The sequence below is a fragment of the Rutilus rutilus genome, assembly GCF_951802725.1.
Source record: "Rutilus rutilus genome assembly, chromosome: 25".
Taxonomy (NCBI): domain Eukaryota; kingdom Metazoa; phylum Chordata; class Actinopteri; order Cypriniformes; family Leuciscidae; genus Rutilus; species Rutilus rutilus.
In genome coordinates this window covers 16,992,178-17,014,016 of record NC_140229.1, presented here as the reverse complement: position 1 = coordinate 17,014,016, position 21,839 = coordinate 16,992,178, and the positions used below count along the sequence as shown (strand labels likewise).

Below are 21,839 nucleotides of genomic sequence, written 5' to 3'. Positions count from 1 at the left end.
CTCAAGCCAATAACATGAAGTGTTTTTTCCCCCCTCAGGAGTGTCCAAGTGGAGTGGTGAATGAAGAGACATTTAAACACATTTATGCACAGTTTTTTCCACATGGAGGTACTTGATGTAAAATCCTTACATGCTTCTTGCGATGGGTACATTTCAGGGAATCTTAAGTGTCTAATGTTTTCATCTGTTGTCACTGCTGTTCCAGATGCCAGCACGTATGCACATTATCTCTTCAATGCGTTCGACACCAGAAATAATGGATCCATAAAGTTTGAGGTATGAAGACTATGAGCCTATGTGCAGTCTTGGCACAGCATAATATTTGCACACGGGATTTATTTTCTCACTTTCTCTCAGGACTTTGTGATGGGACTTTCTACTCTGCTGCGGGGGACCGTCAGAGATAAACTAGAATGGACATTTCATCTCTATGACATTAACAGAGATGGATTTATTAATAGGGAGGTATGTCATAATTAAAAAGGCAATTATAATAATTTATTAATTATCATAATTCAGTAACTAACTCAATGTTCATGTACCTCACAGGAAATGACGGAGATAGTGAGGGCCATCTATGACATGATGGGGAAGTACACGTATCCAGCTTTAAAAGGGGATGTAGCGAAGCAGCATGTGGATACCTTCTTTGAGGTCAGTGATAAGTAATTATTTTGGTGAATCTTTCCAAAACATGCTGGTCATATTTTGCAACAAAGTGGGAAAAAAATGTATCTGGCCAAAACTGATGTCCGGCCTAGGACAATTGACATCTTCACCCTTATTCAAATATACTATTAAATTAGGATCCTTTTTTTTTAATTCCATACTCAGATGATTCTTATTGTGTAAAAATGTTTTTCAAAATACATGTAGATTTAATTTCCTCATTAATTTATACATTCCTTTCTTTCAATTTTGAGGTTAAACATGTACAGTATGAATAGTGATATATATTCCCATCCCTGTGCTTAATTTTTACAGCAAAAATGACAGAGCAACTTAAATAAATGTTCTCTCTCCCACAGAAAATGGACAAAAACAAAGATGGAGTTGTAACATTGGAGGAGTTTGTCATTGCCTGTCAGGAGGTATGTTCACATTACATGCTGTAAGTGATTTCAGCTGTTTTGCATTTGCCTTAGTCTTAAGGTGAATTCAGAACCATAATAATTATTTATGGCTTAAAGGAATAGTTCACTTAATTTAAATTCTGTCATTTTTTACTCACCCTCAAGTTGTTTCAAACTTGTATGTATTGCTTTCTTCTGCTGAACACAAAATAAGATATGTCGGTACTCGGTAACCAGTCAGTTGATGTACCCCACTGACTTCCATAGTAAAAAAAAATGTATGGTATAATGCCCTTTTCACAAGATGTAAAATAAGTATTTGATGTCCCCAGAGTGCATTCTAAAAAATTATGTGTTGGATTTACTTAAAATATATGCACCATTTTTGCATTACACTTTTTAAGTAATCCCAACTTGGAATAATTTTACTTAAAATTAACAAGAAAACCTTTGTTATATGTACTTAAATATTTGAGTTCACGCAACATTCTTTACTTACAAATATATTAAGTAACGACTTAATCACAAATAAATATGGAGTTTGACTTGAAAATCTTTTTGTGAATATCTTCTGTGTTTTTTTGTTGTTTTTTAATATCATGTTGGTTTATGATCATGTATCAAGTGGTTATCTGTGTGTGATTAAGTCGTTACTGCATGGAATGATTGAGTAATTAGTTCATTAATGCGGTCAGGTGTGACCAGGGACCAGGTTATATCACACTGATATAAATTGTATCTGTCTATGATTGTTGCTTGCCTGACGAAGACCTTTTGGGTCGAAACGTTGCTTTTTTTAATAAATCTTTGGGAGCAGAAGTAGCGATTTTTGTTTATTTTGAGTTTGATCATTTATTTTGTTCGAGCACCTGCCAAAAAGTGTCTGGATGTGCACACTATCTCTTTATTGAATTCAAACAGCAACATTACACACTAACTAAAGTTAAAAAAGTGAAATCATAATCAACCACCCCTTTAACTGAAAAGATTATGCTGCCTCGGTGTGGTCAAACACATGAACTACATCTAAAAGTTTCTCTTTTTCTCACCAGGATGAAAATATGATGAGATCCATGCAGCTCTTTGAAAATGTGATGTAGAGAAGATCAACCAGAAGAAGAAAAGAACAAAACAGAGAGTGGGGAAAAAAAAGAAAGCGAGAGGGATTTTATGTTTAAATGTGTTATATTTCACTGGACTGAGTTCTGGGGGAATATTATGGCCTGAGGGAATCTGAGAGTCTTTAGGGTTCGTTTTTTCTCTCTCTCTATTCAAACTTTGTAACATATTTAATGTTGTCTTTTGCTGGTGTTTTGGGAAACTATCAGCCCAGAATCCACCTTGATCCAGCCACAGAAGACTACATATGTTTGAAAGGTATTGTGCGATGATCAACACCCTTCTTCCCTGTGAAAACGAACGCCAGTCTCAAACTTTTTTTTTCGTTTGCTTGACCCTAGAGCTCAGGACTCTTGGTGTACTGGAACTGCAAATACAGCCTCTTTTGCTTGCATTCTTGCCAAAAGAGCTTGCATGATAAAAACCAGCAGATATGTTCCCTATGAGTTGCTTGAAAATAATCTTGGCCTTCAAAATATCTATTTATGTTTTATGGGGTTTGAGGAATACTCAATTGGATGTTGATTTTTTGTCTTGTGTTGTCAGAGTTGTTTGTTAATAATTGCTGTTTCCAGTCCGTCCGCTTATGTCTATCTGTCTCAGTACTTGTCAAGCCATTTTTGCCCACCAGATCATAGTGAATAAGGTGGGACAGAAGTTAAGTGTTAAGTCTGTGAGGAGTACTTAAGAGACTGACAATCTAGGCCCGGGATACTCTAATACCTTCAAGAAGGACAAAACAGTATTTCTGAGAGAACAAAAACCCAGATTACTTGTAAAAAAAAGGGGGGGAAATATTTATATAGAAGTCGAGTGGTCAGGGTGAGTCGTAAGAAATATAAGCTATATGTATATAATTGCAAGTATGGTGCCACATGAAGAAATGTCCAGTGAGGGGAATACAAACTGTGAAAACTAAATATCAGACATATGCTGTGCAATTCAAATCTCAGTCAAAACTGATTAAAATGTTTGTGGAATAATATTCAGCTGTGTTTTTTATTATACTCTAAAAAGGTTGGGTTAATTTTTTTTATTTAAATGCTTGGTTCAGGTGCTGGAAGCATGAATGACATCCATTTATAGTGCATCATTATAATTATTATTTAAAAAATAACTGTATTATGACGTCTCAGATTCATTAAATGTTTAATGTTAATCAACTATGTTGTTTTATTAAAATGTTTCACTGTGAATTTGATATTTTATGAAATGGAGAATAGAACAGATCAACGGTTCTCAACTGGTGGGTCGAGTTTGCGACCCAACACAAATGGATGTGTCACGAACGGCAGTGAATAACCTGACAAAGGATAAATAATAGTGTGGATAGCAAAATAAATTGCCTCGTTAATTAAAAATAACGAAATAAATAAATGAGTCCTAATCAAACTACATAATTTGGTATTAATCTATTACTTGGTAATATCACATCCAATTCTAATCTTTACACCTCAAAAAAACTAAAAAAAATCCAAGGCTTTATCAAATTCCTCCAGGGGCCCGTTTCAGAAAGGAGGTTAAAGGGATACTCCACTTTTTTTGGAAATAGGCTCATTTTACAACTCCCCCAGAGTTAAACAGTTGAGTTTTACCGTTTTCGAATCCATTCAGCCGATCTCCGGGTCTGGGGGTCCCACTTTTAGCATAGCTTAGCATAATGAATTGAACCAGACAAGACCATTAGCATCTCTCTCAAAAAAATGAACCTATTTAAAACTTGACTCTTCTGTAGTTACATCGTGTACTAAGACCGACGGAAAAGGAAAAGTTGCGATTTTCTAGGCTGATATGGCTAGCAACTATACTCTCATTCCTGCGTAATAATCAAGATGACATGCTGCAGTACCATGGGTGAAGCAGGCGTAATGATATGACGCAGCACCTGATAATAGTCCCCAGCTCAGTAGCCTATTATCAGGCAGCATGCGCTGCGTCATATCATTACGCCTGCTGGACTCATGGTACGGCAGCAAAGTTTCTTGATTATTACGCAGGAATGAGAGTATAGTTCCTAGCCATATCAGCCTAGAAAATCGCAACTTTTCCTTTTCCGTCGGTCTTAGTACACAATGTAACTACAGAAGAGTCAAGTTTTAAATAGGAAAAATATCGAAACTCTTTGTTCATTTTTTTTAGAGAGATGCTAATGGTCTTGTCCGGTTCAATTCATTATGCTAAGCTATGCTAAAAGTGGGACCCCCAGACCCGGAGATCGGCTGAATGGATTCGAAAACGGTAAAACTCAACTGTTTAACTCTGGGGGAGTTGTAAAATGAGCCTATTTCCAAAAAAAGTGGAGTATCCCTTTAAGTGAAAACTCTGAGTATGTTAACCCTGAAATGAGGGAAACTCTGGGTTTTCCGTTTCAGAATGGGAGGTGTGTCAAACCCAAGAAAGCAGAGTAAGTCAAGTCAGTTTCTGAAAGAGAGGTAACTTATACTCAGAGTAAGTTACCATGGTAACTCAGAGTAAGTTACCATGGTAACCTAACCTGGTCAGGAGCAGGATTTCCTAGGTAAACCCAGAGTTTTTCTTATGTAGTAAATGCATCTTGATTTAAGATTTGTGCAGTTCATTCATTCATTGTGCATTTTTCTATATAACATCGGAAATGCAGAGCACATTAGTAAGGCCACTGTATCAGAGCGGGAGGGAAAGTGTGCCTCGCGCTCACGCTCTTTCTGAGAGTTTTTGTGTTGTTTCCTGGACACAAAACTGTATGAGCCATCAAACAAGAGATTCACAGGATTGCAGTTCAGTGGTGGAGAAATCGGTTTAAATGAGGCTAATCTGATAAATGATGTTCACTTGATAACATCTTGCTGTGACCTCTGAAAGTAATCTAATTATTAGAATTTCCTTTAGGATTTCCAGTGTGGTTGGATGCATTGATGACACATAATCCCATCATCGCACCTTCTGAAAATCAAACATTACTGTAACGTATGGGAGGATGCCAGATGGAAGGGTAGAGATATATGCCGTAATCACCACCACAGCTGTTAAATAAACAAATTATTCACAATTTGTTTGTTCATCTTTATTTCCTAAAAATACAAAAGCAACAGTTATTCTTTTTCCTGTTGGATTTTATATTCTTCCAATATTGTGTATCTCCTCCTCATCTATCAGTGGTGGTGCGGGTCCAGCCTCTGCATTCTTGCTGTTGGCGGAGTAACTTATAAGTCAAATGTTAATTTCATTAGCCTAATTAAAAAATGTAACAGGTTGGATTAGAGAACGTTTAATTATGTGAAAAGAGCATTGTACTACATGGAAACCGCTGCGGCACATTGAAATAGACATTTAATTATATTTAGGCTATTTAATATGTCAAATGTTTGTAAAGTCATGTAGCCTAAAGCCATGAACCTTTTATGCTTAAAGATTTAACTGATTAAATTAGAGTTCAAGTTTTAACTCAGAGTTGGTTGAACCTCCTTATTGAAACAGGCCCCAGAACAATTTTGAATAGAAACAAAAAGTAAAATAAATGTGCATTATTTTTCCAATGCACAGAGTTCGAGAGTGTTATAAATGTAAAACGTTCACTTGGATAAATCTCATGCTCTGTCTACAGTACAAATCATACCCTAAAACTATGAGTCTCCGGCTATGGAGGTCATTGATTGGATGGACTGGAGGACCGTCCCATAATGGGCGTGGTTTACTCAATGTGGGTTAGTGTGTCCATCGCGAACTGAAAGTTAGAGTCGCGACACAGTTCAGCTTATCTACGGACACACACATAACCTACAGAGATGGATCTCGAACAAATGGGTCCCCAAACCTTTTTATACGGTATGTAATACATTAAATACTTACCTTGATCCGTTCTGTGTCGTACAGTCTATTAACGTTAGATCACACGTAAACGTGGCAATATGCATTTTTAAGTTAAGCAAACTGAGGATGGCGTAGTGTGGTAGCTTACCAGCTAACCCAAGTTATATTATCAGACTCAAAACTGCTTAAAACACATGTTGATGTTTTAAGTGGTGTAACTACGGCGTATTATCTTGCTGAAATCCCTCGATTTGGAGTGACAAACTAAAGCACGTGTGCAGCATGAATTCGCACTAGCTAATCGATTAGCATAAGATTATGATCTCATAAGGGTAGTCAGCAGTTAACATTGACACCTTTTTATGATCAAATTCAAAATAATCTTTTGAATTAAATGTATTAAAGCAACGAAAACGGAACCCTCGCGGCACAGCTGATGTCTCCCTGCACGCGCTCTCTAAACACGTGGACTGGCCTTGGCGCTCCAAAATGGCGTCACTCTACTACACGTGTTTGAGACAACGCATTCTGTGTAAATTTCGCCTGAGAGCTTGCTACTGAAAATAGTATTCTAGTTATATGCGATAAGTTAATAGGATGTTCATTATGTAGTCTGTTTTCCTGACAAACATACCCTGGATATTTGCTTGCTCGAATTACACCAGTGCTAAACTATTGGTACCAATTATCTCTATCTACTTAAACGTGCGATGGTTTAGGGAAACGCAGCCCCGATTTAAGTATTTTGTCTGCATTGTCAGGTCTTTAGTAAAATGAAATTTCAACATTAAAGAGCATCTCTCAAGCCTCGCCACGCGGACTTCCTTTCTTCCACATTTAAAGTCAGGTATGTTGCGGTAAAACACGGTCTGAGATATTCTCAAATAAAACCGGTGCAACGTGCCATGCAGTGAAATGACGGCTAGAAATAATTGTGATATTCCTAAGATTTAGACCATTTCAACGTATCCGGTCACAAAAAAGTTTTTTTTTTTTAACGAATCGAGTTTTATCAGACCTAGCGATTCACTGGCTCATTAAGCCAAGAAGAGTGTGCGTCATATACCACGTGTCGACGGAAATGAATCACTGCATTGGTTTTGAGTTGCTCAAAAGTACTGGTTCTCTGAAGTTAGTTACACTACCCATTACAAAATATGTATTGATGCCTTTTTTTAATTTTAAATAAACTTTTTGTTTGTTTTTACAGGTTGTGAACTCAAGGCAGGCAAGGATGTCAGTTTTAATCCAGAGGATGATGATTTTGATCATCAGTTATCAGTCAGAATGGTATGTTACGTTTGCTGTCAGACCTCTCTGGGGTTGTTTTAAATGGTCCTCAATTTTGTATTAACATTTAAGTGTCATACTTAAAGCATTTTGTTCCTGTTCCTGCAGGCCTGCGTCGATCCCGCAACAAAAGATGAACTGAACGTTGTGGAGATTGAAGGGCAGGATTCAGAGGGTCAGAAGGTCAAAGCAGTTCTGGCCACACTCAGGCCTTCCACCCTCCCCAGTGTAAGCAGAAGCAGTCATGTCATTTCACACACCTTTTGGTTGGGCTTGAGTTGATCTGGAATTGCTGTGGCTGAATTATTATTATTTTATTTTATTTTTTTTACAAAAAATTGTTTGTATCTCAGGTGTCTCTGGGTGGGTTTGAGATCACTCCACCTGTTGTGTTCCGTTTACGCTCTGGTTCAGGTCCAGTTCACATTAGTGGACAGCATCTCATCAGTGAGTACTTGATAATACTTGGTCTATGATTATTAACTGTCGTCTCTGATAAACACATGGAAAACTGCTTTGGGAAGCCTCAGTAAAAAAAATTTATTGGAATCTTCCTTCTGCCAGTCATGGGAGGAGACCAGTCCTTTGATGAAGAGGAGGAGGAGGAGGAGGAAGAAGAAGAGACATTGACAGGCAAAAAGAGGCCAGCGTCACTGACTCCGAAGCTTTCGGTAAGCTTTCAAATTAATTTATAGGATTCATTATGATGATTGATTTTTGTGGCTAATTTTTTAATTAACTTTCATAGAAAAAAATGAAGTTGGATGAAGAGGATGATGATGATGAAGATGATGACGACGACGATGATGATGAGTAAGATAAGATTTTATCAATGCCACTGACGATTCTGCTTATCGATCCGATTCTTTAACGATTCTCTTATCGATTCCTGATAGCACTGTGTGGAAAAAAGTATTCATATGCTTTTTCGACAAAAAACAAGTTGTTTTATTTGTTTTAAAGCTTACACTTGAGTAAGCAAACTGTACTATTTATGTAATAAATGGAACCTTATTGTGAAGTGTTACCGATTAGTTATACACCGATTCAGTCGTCTCGTGAGTTCAGTGTTGGACAGATCAGTTGTTTTAACCATTCATTAAAATGAATCGGTTCAAAGGAGTCATTAGTTCGCGAATTGGACGTGTCACACAAGTTGTGTGATTATCCCAGCAGTTAGGACATGGACATCCCACAAGGTTTGTGTCAACGCAGAAAACATTACATCACTAGATAGGTTTTTTTCGTTTATTTAAATAATGATTTTATGTCAGCTGAATGTGCGGAACGCTTTTTCAGAGAAGATAAGGCAACGTATTTTAGCACAATTCACACCCAGCGGTAATTCAGGGGAAAAAAATCTCTGAATGCTCCACATGAAACTGGTGTTCCGACCTGTAACCATCGTGTCGATTTATTTAGATTAATATGTGCGAGTGAGAGAGCAAGACAGCGCTTAATTTGGAGACAGTGAGGTCTTGTTTACACTTTCGCCTGGCTAAAATTTCATTGCAAACGGCATAATTTGTCTCATTTAGTAAAATAAAGCCAAGCTTTAGATCGTCTCTCCCTCTCCATGATTCCCTCCTTTGCTCATATCGCTTTGACGTCATGATGCACAGATGCATAGGACGCCGTGCTATGGTGCCCGATAAAGGACAAAAGGGACAGTTGAGAGTTATCGGAGCGGGAGCATCGTTAACGTCGAGGGCATACAATATCGATGGTTCATAAAACTTAGAACCGGTTCTCGAGTGGAACCGGTTTTCAATTCCCATCCCTAGTCTTCAGTGTTTTAGAAATGCCAGCTTTTTAAAATAAATAAAATAACATTTTCCTTCCCTTCCAGGGATGATGATGATGATGATGAGGATGACGATGAAGAGGAAGAAAGCTTTGAAGAGTCGCCTGCAAAGGTCAGACGAGTTACTCAGACCCCTTAAATCTTGTAGAATGTGTAAAAGTGTGATTAGAAATGCTTATTTCCTATTTTCCCATTGTTCTGTCAGGTAAAGACCCCATCCAAAGCACAGACCCCTGCACAGAATGGAAAAGGACCCAAGCCCAATACACCTGCCAAGCAGGTGAGCATCTCTCTTTGTCTTGGGTTGCAGCTTTTGCTGAAGTCTCTTTACTCATTGATTTGATATTATGCTCTCACAGCTCAAGACTCCAGAAAAGAACAACAAGGGTGAAAAGAAAGGACAGTCACCTAAAACGCCACAGACGCCACGGATTTTCACTGTCCCAGAGATCAAGACCAAGATGATGGCGAGTGTAGAAAAGGTGTGTTTTCCTTAACGTCCTCTCTGCAGAAGTAGAGGCAGTGTATGTGGTAAGAAAATACCAATTCCACACCTCAATACGATGGAATACGGTGAAGTTGATGCATGGTATTCTTGCCAAAATAATCATACCTGAAGATGTCACTTTCAACAAGTTAATTTCCCCCTTTTTTTTTCTTTTTTTTTTTTGTAGGGTGTATCACTTCCAAAACTACAGCCAAAGTTTGAGAACTTTGTGAAGAACTGCTTCAAAGTTACTGATTCAAAGGTATGTGTATTGCTGTTTTTCTTTGACTTTGTGTCAAAAACATAAGATTATCTAAGATTTTTTTAAATGTTGTTCAATTAAATTGAAATTCAAATGTTGGCCACCACCAAGTTTTTATAATAATGCAGTAAATTGCAATTGAGGACTTTTTAAAATCGAGTACTTTAATCGAGGAATCGTGACAGCCCTAGTTTTGATATACTTCATATTCTGTGTGGTGGTCAGTTTGCAGCAGTGACAGAAATGATCTTTTCCAATAAGTTTAAATGGATTTTTACCTTTTTATGGGCATTTTTACCTTTATAAAGGCTTTAAAAAAAAAAAACTATATATAACTAAACTAAAAACTAAATATAAATGCATCATCTTTTGTCAAATTCTTACATTTCATCAATACATTCAGTTACAATAATAAGAGACAATAGGGCTGTTACCAATCAAATGTAATCAACAAAATTCATCTTTGCAATGCAGAGGAAACATGAAGTGGCATTTAGATGCATTTACACAAACTGTTTAATGCAGCTCAGAGGTGTCAAATGCATTTAACCTGCAGTGTCATGTCGCCTTCACTTACAATACAGATTGTTTCAAAGCAGTTTTACAGTGATAATAGGAAAATAATGCAAAAAAGATTGTTTTGGCTGTACAGCAGCTCTAAAAGAAAGTGATCATCTAGCTTGTTCGTTTTTGATTTGATTTCCGTTGTAAAAATCATTAGTTATTAATGTAGGGGCTGCTTGCACAACACCATTTTCAACTAAAAAACGTAATGTATTCTGGCCGTTCATTTGCTGGACAGCAGCGTTTTGGTGGCCTGAGTTTTTGAAAACGATACCGTTTTATCTGTTAACTTCAAAACGTGAATCTGTGAAAACGGTGACGGTATGCGCATGCGCAGCACGTGTGTAATCCATAGTAGGGCTGAACGATTTTGAAAAATAATCTAATTGCAATTTAATATGTGATTATTTTTTTAAGCTCTTTATCTTTCCTATTATTCAACAAAAACAAGCAATAAATCATTGTAAAATAGGGAAGGGAATCTTCAGGCACCTCATGAGCCGATCACATTTTTTTCTTTAATTGATCTTATTAATAAAACTTAAAATATTTAATTACAGAATTATAAGTAGGCCTACTTATAATAATTACACATTAAAAAACGAAATTAATACAATTACATGTTAATAATTTGAACAAATATAGCTTCAAAACAAATAACAAAGACGGGAAAAAAAATTACAAGCAATAAACAAAGTGCTTTCAGTATTTAAGAGTAGGCTGTCTGAACGTTTTCATCTTTTTTGAAATTATAAGATGTGGTTTGTCCTGTCTAATAGCTTAAGATATAACTGACTGTGTCACATTAATTTTGCGTCATAAAAGCATTTTGAGATGCAAGTACATACCACGTAGACGGAGTCGCTCACAGCCGCATGCTCAAGCGCTCTTCACAAAGCGCGCGCGAGTATTTGAAATTGAAAGCAGCTACTGTCTGTGATTTTCATATTTTAATATAAGCCAACTGCATTCCAAGACATATGATGCCTTCGTAGAACATTTCTAAGTAAAATACCGGCGGGCGAGACCGTGCACTACAAAAGTAACATCACGCAGACTGCACGTATCTCATGTCTTCTGCAATGAAGCCCGCAAATGTCCTTGTAATTCGCTTCAACTTTTCCGAACTTTATTAAAGATTATTTCTCGTAAGGTTCGAGTGGTGTCGTGTGTGAGTGTGTGTGTGTGTGTGTGTGTGTGTGTGTGAGAGAGACAGAGGAATTAGAAGCAAGCAGAATATGGTTGTTTATAAAGCACACGTGTCTGTGTTTAAAACTAAGCTCAGACATAAATCTGAAATTATCTTAATCGATACAGAATCGTTGGAGAGAATCTATAACACAATATCACATAAATTAAACATTAACTGTTATTTCCTTTAGCCAGGCATATATGCGTAGCGTGCCAAGTTGATGCTTCATCTGCAATACAGACTGGTTTACTCTCGCGTGTCACGTGACCAGACTGTAATCGCAGCTTTGCGGTTAAAAAATCGCATTTCATCAAATCGCGATGTTATCGCAAATGCAATTAATCGTTCAGCCCTAGTCCATAGGTAAGAGCGTTTTGAATGCGTGCGGGCGCATAGTATTTCTTTACAAAGTGACATTGCCAATTACTTGTCTGGCATGCAGAAGCGTTTTTAGTCGTTTTCATGGATCCGTGGGAATCATTGTGAAAACGTTTTCATCTGTACAGAGGAAAAAACCTTTGCCGTGAAAAAAAAAAACTTGTCGATGAGGCCTTCGCAGGGGATAGTCTAGTTGACACACTGTCTCTGCTGACACTTCAGGGCTGCGTTGTGGTCATGTCTAGGTGCAGATCCTTCGTCTGAGCTGGATTCGGGCCAGATCCGGCTACAAATGCATAAATGTTTTGATGCTTTAGTAAACCAAATACTGATTTTAGAAATGTTTTTAAAACACTTTAAATGTGAAATTTTAAACCGCCAGTAGGTGGCAGCATGTGTGCACTCTCTAGGTGTGTCTTTGTAAAGTGAGGGACAAATTCAAAATTGTCAGAAAGCACTGTTACAACTAGGGTTGGGTATCATTTCTATTTTAAAGATTCCGATTCTTATCGATTCCAGTAAGGTAAAAAAAATAAGATATCATTAACATTTAGTCTTATTGCAAAACATTTAATTGTAGCTGAATATCATGAACAAAAATCAACAGGCTAAAGAACACTTATACAAGGAACGATAGCCTAACAACTAGCCTAACTAATATAAATATCAAGCATTATTAAAGACAAGTAAACACTAGTGGTGGAACGGATCACAAAATTCACGGTTCGGATTAACGGGTTTAAAATCACTCTTTCTGTGAGCACGCATTGGATGTGTGTGAGTCGTCTCAATTTCAAATTCGAAATTTTCTCTGATTCCTGACCTCAAGTATCCAATAGCGTACCGCACGATATACGTCACCTTTTCTCATTAATATTCATTAAGCTAGCGACGGTTGCTAGGGGGGGTCAAACTCGCGCGTGTCACTCATGCTAGACGCATGTAAACAGTTTACGGACGAGATGTCTACTGAGCTAAACCTGCTAACTCTGTCCGAGAATGATGTCCCCGGTGCCAAATTCACTGGTATAGAAGTAGAAGAACATACAAATATTCAATTGAAGAGATGGCTTGAGTGTAGAGGGCTGATAAAGACGGGAATAAAGAATACATCCTTCATATGTGGACGGTCATAGTGTCTGGAGTCGTTTCTGCAAGTTCCATAGCAGCAGTGTTTACTCGGCATGTTCTTATTTGAGGGATAACCGGCAGAAAACAAGCAGTACTAGCATGAATCATAAGCGAGCGCGCTTCTATGTTGACCCCCTTCCGGTTTACGTTGCTGACGTCACGCGGCCTTGCGGTCTAAAAATAGCACTCGTGCGGCACGCTATTCCAGAATTGGAATCAATTTTCGATTCCCAACCGTAGTTACAACTATCACAATATTATCGTAGACAAAAGTATATTGCACACTGACACAATGAATTGGATGAAGAATTGTCTTAACTGTTTTTCTGTTTTTGTTTTACTCTAAGGTCATTGAGGAGCTCTGGAAGTGGAGACAAAATGTCAAGGAGAAGAACTGAAATCTTTTTTATTTTGCTTAAATTAAGCTTTTTTTTTTTTCTTTTTTTTTTGCCTATGATTTTACTTCGTTACCTGCAATTTTATGTTTGCTTGTCCCCCCCCATAATCTTCATTTTTATGCAAATCCGTGCCATTCCTTAAAGACTTTACTCAGAACATGACCTTTTTCATCTTTGTAATCTGCCCTCTCCTCACCCCTGTGGTGTTGTCATGTCCATAGAGTGTAGCCTTCATTTGGCTGCTCAAATTTGGTTCTGAGCAGAAGAATTCAACCCTCTAATTTATATGGAGAATTGTTGTCTGTACCCGTCCATGATTTCTTTAAAATGACATGTAAATGTGCATGGCATTCTGTTTAGAGATGCGACTGAAGTTGATTTTATTGAAATCTTGAAACGCTTGACCTGGTGTTGCAATCCATGAGTGGGTTTCAGAATGGTATCAAGGATGAATTCCAGTATATCTGCAGGTCATGTTTTTCTTTTTGTTTTTTGTAATTGTCAAGATCTTGTAACATGCTAGTTTGGGATTGAGAATTAAGAAATCCAAATGTCAACAATGTGCATTTTAGGTAATGTCACAGTCTGTGCAGCTAAATCTTAACAGAATCAGTACTCAATCTATGACTGCAGTTCAGGTGTGGTTCTCTTGTTCACCTTTTTTGACTCCTCGAATCTGTTTAAATGCAAATAAAGTTTATATTTAACAGGTTTAAACCCAGTTACTGTGTAGTGTTTTGGACGAAAACTATTGGATGAACAAACCTGTTCATGTGTGCGTGCGAACGAATATAATAGTAGCTATAATATATTTTTTGTTGTGCCATCTCCCAGAAATTAGATTTTGCAGGATGGGATATCTGTATTGGTGTTTTTTTACTTTCAGTTAACCCTATTGGTTTGGTTTGTCAATTGTAAAGTATATATTTAATTTGTTTATACTTTATTGAACAATATAAACTTAAACTATAATAGGACTGGTACAAAATAAGAAACAAATCTTAGCATCATAAAAAAATATATAATAATAATAAATGGCATGGGGTAGAACCTATATCAAATTACAAAAATTAATGCAAATTGTCCCATTAATTTTAAGAATGACAGTTCCTTATGAAATATGTATACGTTTGGGAGTGTTTTTAGAAATCTATTCATGTAAAAAAGTATTTCCCAAAAATAATAATTAATTGCTCATGTGATTCATCTTTCATAAACATACAAAATATTATATTTTTCTTTGTTAATGCAGGTAAATCTTCAAATTTAGGCAATAACCAGTAATGCAAATCCTCCCAAAAGGCACTGGCAAATTTACAGTAAAAGAACAGTTACAGTTTTTTTTTTTTTTTTTTTTTTATCAACTCAAAAGGAGCAATTGCAAACATCAAGACCAAATCGACATCTTAAAAATTCCCTGAAAGGACTTTTTTGTGTACTTTCTTTGCTTTTGGTGAAATTGTAAATTTAAAATATTTTGTTCTTAAAATCTTAACTTCAACCATTGTAAAGTTAAAAACCGTTGAGAAAAACTGAAGGGCGTCACTTGGTCAAAATGTGATGTTTTCGTTACTATTAGCCTACTGTGTTTAAAAAAAAAAAAAAAAACATGCACAAAGTCAAGCGTTCTCTTTAATGAAAAGTTTAATAACATGTCATGTTGTTCATTGGTGCCACTGTGGTTTGCCATTTTGGCAGACAAGACATGGTTATCAAATGTTTCAAGGAATTTTTGAATACGTATATGTTGTTCTACACAAGTTTAATCGAGTTTGATTATTTTAATGTATTTCTGTTAATATAGCTTTGATATTTTTATTATACGTTTAACATAAATCTTAAATTCTCATTGGAAGGTTGCTGCTGTAGACTGACATAAGAGCATTTGCACATGAGAGCCAGCAGAGGGCAGTAAAACACCACTCTTCACAAATCAATTTCTAGGCTAGTTGAGCAACTGTAGAAGTGATGTCACTGCTGTAAATGTGGAAAGGAGCCAGGAATACATCCTGTGTAAATTATCCTGAGCATTGAGTCTATAACACTGAAGGCTTTCTCAGATGACCTCGATTCAACCGTATACATCACCAGTCAAATAGGCCCTGGCACAGGTCACTGCTAACCATCTATCCACAAAGAGCTGTGGCGAAACTCCACAGGTTCACCCTGCCGAGGCTTCGACAGCATCATAATGCAAGGAGTCTGTTAAATCACTTTATAATGGACACCCCTCCATTCCCCCCCACCCAGGCAAGCCTTTAAAACAGGTCAGTTCCTGAGAGTCAGCACTTTGGGAGGAGGGAGTTGGTTGCAGAGGGCATAAAGGCATTTTATGGTCCCACAGGATCCCGCATTTATCTGCTTGAGGACATAAGTGCTTCTTTGCTGTGGCAGGCATAATCGGCTGCAGCCAACTACCAGGACTCTGTGTTTATTTGTCGATCAAGTTGTGTAGAACGCTAGGACCTCTGAAAGCAACACATTACTCTAGAGAAGAGTGCTGCCTAGGGATTTGGAATATGCCTCTTCCGAAAACATTAGGGGAATAGCAAATTAAGCAAAGCACACGTTTTGTGTTAATGCCAAAACAGAATGTTTATTACTTTTTTGTTTGCTATTTACATATTTATCAAATACAAAGTATAATAAAGAGTTTGGAATGCAACAGCACACCTACATCATATAGGGGCGTCTAACAAACCCTTGTTTCATCTGAATTGTTCTTTCTCTCTGACACACAACATTCAGCCATCGAAGTTAATGCTGAATAAATCGAACCGTTAAAGTATATTGCAACCGCCCCCCCCGTATGACATCATATGCCTCTCTTCTGGACGTTTCATGCGATTCCTCATACGGTTGGGATGTGGTTTCATTAAATAAAATAAAAAAAATTTAAAAGTAGCTGGTTCCTTTAAACCCTTATAAAGATGAATATGTATATTCTACCCAGCCTAAAAAAAAAAAAGACGTAAATTAGATTGATGATTGAAGAGTGTGTCTATTTGTGCGTGTTTGTATCCTTTTACTTCCACAAATGGCCAGATTGGGGGCATTTTAGGTCGTGCAACTCACATTATAAATAATTAAATCATCATTACTTCCCTCTTCTGCATTAATCCTGTATTCTACAGTTCTGAGTGGTGGAGAAATTACACAGGGGGCAGAAGGGCAAATGAAAGGATGGAGGAGAAGATCAGTGGATCTGTAAAAGGGTCAGCTGAGATGGCCTGTTGCTTTCTACAAGGTCACTTTGTCAATGAAACTGACCCTAATGGGGATACAAGTCTCTGTACGCACAGACACGCCGCAGAAAACGGCCATCGTTTATTCTGCAGGAGCTCGTTCGACGCAGAACCTTTTTATTTATATGGGTTTGCTCGCTGTTGGACGGCCGTAATTAGTTCCTCGCTTTTTTTTTGCGGAATGAAATAGTCTTTCGGGACGGAGATAAGGTCAACCAACATCCTAGTCCATCAAAAAAAGAATGAGAATGTCATTTCCTTCTTGAGTTCTGGCGCTCATACGAGCGCGGTGACTCCTCCGAGCTTGCCGCTCTCCTCGCTCGCCCAAGGCTGGAGGTTCTGCAGGGCGAACAGTGAGGAGTTGTGGATGCAGAGCGGGTCTGACGGAACTGAATCAGTCAAAGACTTCTGGAAGGCATCGTGCTGGAGTTGAATCATCAGCCGGTTGGCCTGCTGCCGCTCTGCCTCCCTCTCCTCCGCCGTCTGCCGTCTGACAGGTGGGAAAAGAGACAGAGAAAATTAGAGGAGTGGAAGTTTTACATTTGCCACAAACTTGCTCATTTACTGCCTCTATTCAGTTTCCTGAATCACAGGGTTAAAAGAATCACAAGCAACTAGATTACGCATTTAAGACAAGTCATCTTTGAAGAAACGATGTGAATATTTTACCGACATGTGGATTTGGGATAGGAATGATCTGATTTTGTCGAAATTTTGAGAAGCACACAGCTGAAGGTTTCGAGGAAGTGTAATTGATTAATCAACCCGAACCACACTGTAAAAAGTGAACAGTTGGATCAACTTAAAAAAATTACTTCAATTGGTAACACCTAAAGAAATTACGTTTTCTCAACTTAAATTATCACGTTTTATCGTGAAAAACGTGATAATTTAAGTTGAGAAAACTTAATTTCTTTAGGTGTTACCAATTGCAGAATTTTTTTTAAGTTGATCCAACTGTTCACTTTTTACAGTGCAAAAGGTGAATGTAGAGTTTATTTAAATATTCAATATTCGAACGGCCCCTCCTCTTCTCCAAAGCGTGGCATGTCGTTAGTGTGTTTGCCTTAATTAATAATTCATATATCTTCCTGACAACCCCCATTATTTTCCCATTAATTCTTACAGATATTACGGCCGTTAGTAGGTCAAATCTACAAAAAAAAAAAAAACAGACACTAATTTGGTTGGTATGTAGATAGATAGATAGATAGATAGATATATAGATAGATAGATAGATAGATAGATAGATAGATAGATAGATAGATAGATAGATAGATAGATGCATCTATCTATCTAACGTGTTCAAGAATCCGTAAATAAACAGATCGCCATTCAGTCACATAAAAATAACACTCATAAAAACACTCATAAATAGTATGATATTTTATTTTTCTATTCCTATGTGTTCCTCTTCGTCTCTAGATAGATAGAGCCTATGTTGTAAATACTGTATTACTTCTATGGTTCAAAAAGGCCTAAATTTAGTTTGTTACTTTTAGGGCAATAATTTATAAAATATAAATTTCAGTCCTTTCAATAATTTGATGTCTTTATTTGCCATTTCATAAAGTAAATTTGACTGTCATTCCAATCATTTCTGTTAGCTAAAAACAGGTTATTAAAAAAATCAGGACACCTATTTCACAGTATGTGTTATTGGACATTATCAACATCCAGACTCCAGATTGATGTTTAGAAAAATGTAATGGGGAATATTATTCTAGTGAAATGGAGTTCTTGTGCCTTTGTTCCTCTGATCATTTTACTCAGCATTTCTTCATCTTATGTTAGTATATACCTCACTTTCGTTCTCTGTCTCACCTCCACTTGGTCCTGCGGTTTTGAAACCAGGTTTTGACCTGGGCGTCTGTCATCTTCAGAGTTTTGGCCAAGGCTGCTCGTTCAGCGCTGGCCAGGTATTTCTGTCTGTGGAAGCGCTTCTCCAGCTCACAGATCTGCACTCGGGAGAAAGATGTGCGGGGCTTCTTTCTCTTAGGCGGTGTGCGGTTCTGGTACGGGTGGCCGATACGCCGAGCCACAGTAAAGGGCGTCAGAGCTGCTGTGGTTTGAAGAAGGAAAGAAAAGCCACAGAGTGAGAGATGAGAGATCTGTCACACAGCTTACTGACCTCTTTCTATCACACTCAATCATTTTTCTTAGTAGATAAAAAAAAGCATAATTGCAATCTGCCTTTTCAAGTTTCAAGATGCCTTTTAAAAATGCTATAAAAAGTATATTTTTAAGATATCAATTTTGTGCATCTACACTGTATCAGAGTATATATTAAATCCATTTAAATGTAAAGACAGACTGTCCAAGTCCCCGCAAAAATGGGTTGCATTACAGGAAATTTTAAATCTATTAGATGAAGAATGCATGCGCTTTTAATCTTTTATTATTTTTTTATGAAGGACTGTTAAGAAGTGAACACAGCTGCATTAATCAGCCTAAGTTTCTAACTCTTGCTGAGTCAAAGGAAAACTGCGTTCATCATCATTTTAAATTACCTTCATGCACTATACCTTTTAGATGTCAAATCAGACATTGTGTTATTGATTGATAAATACTAAAAATCCCTCATAAATAGATGGATTGCGGATGCTCTTAGGATTCGTTGAGAGGCCTGTTACTCAGGTTACATATAAGCTTAACAATAAAATCACACAAAATATATCCTATTAATGTTGCATCAAATACAAACAGCAGCTGTTCTCGTATAATGACAGTAATTTCCCATATTGTTAATTTATTTATTACCTAAAAAACACAGAGCAGCAGATAGCGCCTGTTACCGCAGTTATAGTAGCAATATTAAAGCTGGTAAAATATTGATATGTCTTTCTAATGGAACAGCGTTCACCATTTACCACAGAATAAAGAAAGCTGATGATTTATGTGACAGCTATGAACTGGAAGAGTTTACATTCATATGCAAAACAGCGGTTAACTAAATACAATAACTCATTTACTTCCGTATTTATGTTGCACGTTTGGTAGATGTTCAGTAGCCTACATGTTTGGAAAAATAGCCTTTATATTCACATATTTTCACCTAATTAAACGGTTTATTCAAATAAAACAGGCTATAGCCTATTTCAGACGCCTTATCAATTTTTGGTATCGTTTTAACGATTAGATAATAAAATATTACAATTTGAAGGCGCTAGAAGATTAAATTGTTACTCATAATACAACGTAAATTGTAAAAAAATGATAATAAATCTTTATGCCGATAATAAGCTTTAAACAGACACTGACGTAAGCTGAACGTGAAGTGTTGACTTTGTTTTGCCCTTTTCTTTTAATTTCACTCATAAACGGTTCAGGTGTTTCACGTTCTTCAAGGTCAAATAAAACTAAAACGAGCTCTTCATTAACATCCATTCATTCCCAGACAGACTGTCTAATATTTATTGTATTGAAACCTTCATCAATTCATCCTTAAGATTCTTTCACAAGCAAACACGCAACAGCATCACAGTTTCCACAGCTAAAATAACAAGATTTTTGTGCATTTATTCTATTTTGGGGAACATGTATATATTGCGATAACCATAGCCTAATACGTCAATCTTTAAACATTATAAACTACTCGATGAATCCGTAGTTTGTTAATATGAATATATATATTTAAAAAGTATTACCTAATTGGTCAAATGTACTTTAATAATAGCTGAAGCATAATATAGGCCTCATATAATAGGCTCAATGTTATTACTAATGTAAGCTGTTAATGAACATGTAAAAAAAATGCTTTTCTATTTTAGTTTTTCACGTTTAATGATGCCGTCCTATAAATTAAATTTAAATAAATTTAAAAAATACATTTAAAACAAAAGAAACACACACACACACACACACACATACACAGCAGAGAGTAGTTTGTTTAGGCTACTAAAAGCAGAAATTATGGTTTTGCATTTCATAAGTTGTGTCTGCTTGACGTTTCTTCTGTCAAACAACATCTAGCCTACAAACCACCGCCATTTCAAAACACATCACAAATAGCCTATGTTAAAACATAATTCGTTAAGCGCTTGGGCTTTTTACGGTTATGTTTGTCTTATTGTTATAGGCGCAAATGGTGAACTTGAGTGATTTTTGTTTTCTCAGTCAATTTACAATTTCCTGATTCGGACATTTCAAACACACGAGGAGCTTTTTGTTAGAAAAACGAAAGGAACCGATCGAAAGAATTGGAGTATTTTATTTACCTGCGAATCTGTCTTTTGCGAAGCGCTGACTGCTGTCCATCCAGGGAAAACTGAGACTCCCAAGTCCGGGCACCGCGCTGGCCATGGGTGGAGGCACGGCCGCGGTCAGGGGCCTGTGAGCCGGGACCCTAATCACTCCTCCGGGTGCAAGGGTCAAGTTCACTCCGTATGGACTGGATTCCTCATATGGTGAAGCGATACCGTGAAACGTGCCGGTTAGTGTCGTGTACGGCGTTGCGCTCGCTCCCGTTGGGCTGCCGAGATGGTAACCGCCTCCGCTCGCGCTGCTGCTACTCTCGGAACTATTCCTGCTCGAGTTCTGCTGTGACTCTTGATCGGTGCCGCTGAGAATCTGGTCAATGCCGAAGCTGATGGGTTCATGTTGGGTAGGTTGTGATGTTTGACTAGTGCCACTTGGGCTGGAGCTTGAGGCTCGGTCCATCCTCACCACCCGAACCTTTTCCAGTGGGTTTATTCCACAGACAATTTCTGACTGCCCTGGAATTGCACTATTGGAAAACTCTGCCTCTATGAGTAAGGGAATCCCTAGTAATATCTACTTTGTGATGTATTACTCCTCGAGATTCAATTCTTGACTTAAGATGGCTTGGACGCATTCGTCTGTGGGTGAAAAGTTTTTGGCACGAGGACTTGGCAGATTTCTGGCACTCTCTCTCTCCACTGGATCCCTGCACGAGGCTCTTGAGCTCTTCTCTTCACTGATTGGACAGCGCTCAATCTCCCTCTCCTTATTGGCTTTCATTTTGTTACAAGTCAGAAAATATTGTGACATCATTCTTCAAAATGCAGATCATTTACTTCTCAGTTTTTGTATTGGTCAAGTATCTCTTTATTATGGACATGCTGACATCAGCACGTCATCATTAGCT

At 37.4% G+C, this 21,839-nt stretch overlaps 3 protein-coding genes across 6 annotated transcripts in view; 2 read left to right on the top strand and 1 right to left on the bottom strand.

The window, feature by feature from the left end:
* Positions 1-3,170, top strand: part of kcnip1b (Kv channel interacting protein 1 b) — a 43,809-nt gene extending 40,639 nt beyond the window's left edge. For all 3 annotated transcript variants that reach the window (XM_084401190.1, XM_084401192.1, XM_084401191.1), the window contains exons 3-8: positions 39-108; positions 206-276; positions 358-465; positions 550-654; positions 1,029-1,091; positions 2,126-3,170. In XM_084401190.1, coding sequence (XP_084257316.1) covers positions 39-108; positions 206-276; positions 358-465; positions 550-654; positions 1,029-1,091; positions 2,126-2,173 — 465 coding nt within the window. In that variant the 3' untranslated portion in view covers positions 2,174-3,170. The remainder of the gene's footprint in view (positions 1-38; positions 109-205; positions 277-357; positions 466-549; positions 655-1,028; positions 1,092-2,125) is intronic.
* Positions 3,171-5,806: 2,636 nt separating this feature from the next.
* Positions 5,807-14,204, top strand: npm1a (nucleophosmin 1a). Of its 2 annotated transcripts, none has more exons than XM_084399891.1 (11): positions 5,807-5,996; positions 7,192-7,271; positions 7,380-7,499; positions 7,625-7,718; positions 7,836-7,942; positions 8,020-8,084; positions 9,121-9,187; positions 9,281-9,355; positions 9,435-9,557; positions 9,750-9,824; positions 13,437-14,204. In XM_084399891.1, exons 1-11 carry the CDS (start codon positions 5,957-5,959, stop codon positions 13,485-13,487), a joined length of 897 nt encoding a protein of 298 aa, XP_084256017.1. In that variant the 5' UTR covers positions 5,807-5,956; the 3' UTR covers positions 13,488-14,204. The 2 variants fall into 2 exon arrangements, with proteins under 2 accessions (XP_084256017.1, XP_084256018.1); XM_084399892.1 differs by having other exon boundaries at positions 5,843-5,996; positions 8,020-8,085; positions 9,125-9,187.
* Positions 14,205-16,381: 2,177 nt separating this feature from the next.
* On the bottom strand, positions 16,382-21,574 carry tlx3b (T cell leukemia homeobox 3b). The gene is made up of 3 exons (XM_084401506.1): positions 20,950-21,574; positions 18,557-18,794; positions 16,382-17,222 (listed from the first exon to the last, which is right to left on the bottom strand). The coding sequence occupies exons 1-3, from the start codon at positions 21,389-21,391 to the stop codon at positions 17,009-17,011; spliced, it is 894 nt and encodes a 297-aa protein (XP_084257632.1). The 5' UTR covers positions 21,392-21,574; the 3' UTR covers positions 16,382-17,008.
* Positions 21,575-21,839: the final 265 nt, after the last annotated feature.

What these genes read in the sequence shown, in the direction of transcription:
- npm1a (XM_084399891.1), top strand. Translation starts at nt 5,957, where the DNA reads ATGGATCTCGAACAAATGGGTCCCCAAACCTTTTTATACG. An exon ending in CCAATACACCTGCCAAGCAG is followed by an intron (nt 9,356 to 9,434) that starts GTGAGCATCTCT and finishes ATGCTCTCACAG; the next exon opens with CTCAAGACTCCAGAAAAGAA. An exon ending in TGATGGCGAGTGTAGAAAAG is followed by an intron (nt 9,558 to 9,749) that starts GTGTGTTTTCCT and finishes TTTTTTTTGTAG; the next exon opens with GGTGTATCACTTCCAAAACT.
- tlx3b (XM_084401506.1), bottom strand. Translation starts at nt 21,391, where the DNA reads ATGGACCGAGCCTCAAGCTCCAGCCCAAGTGGCACTAGTCAAACATCA. An exon ending in CGCAAAAGACAGATTCGCAG is followed by an intron (nt 18,795 to 20,949) that starts GTAAATAAAATA and finishes TTCAAACCACAG; the next exon opens with CAGCTCTGACGCCCTTTACT. An exon ending in AACCGCAGGACCAAGTGGAG is followed by an intron (nt 17,223 to 18,556) that starts GTGAGACAGAGA and finishes CCCACCTGTCAG; the next exon opens with ACGGCAGACGGCGGAGGAGA.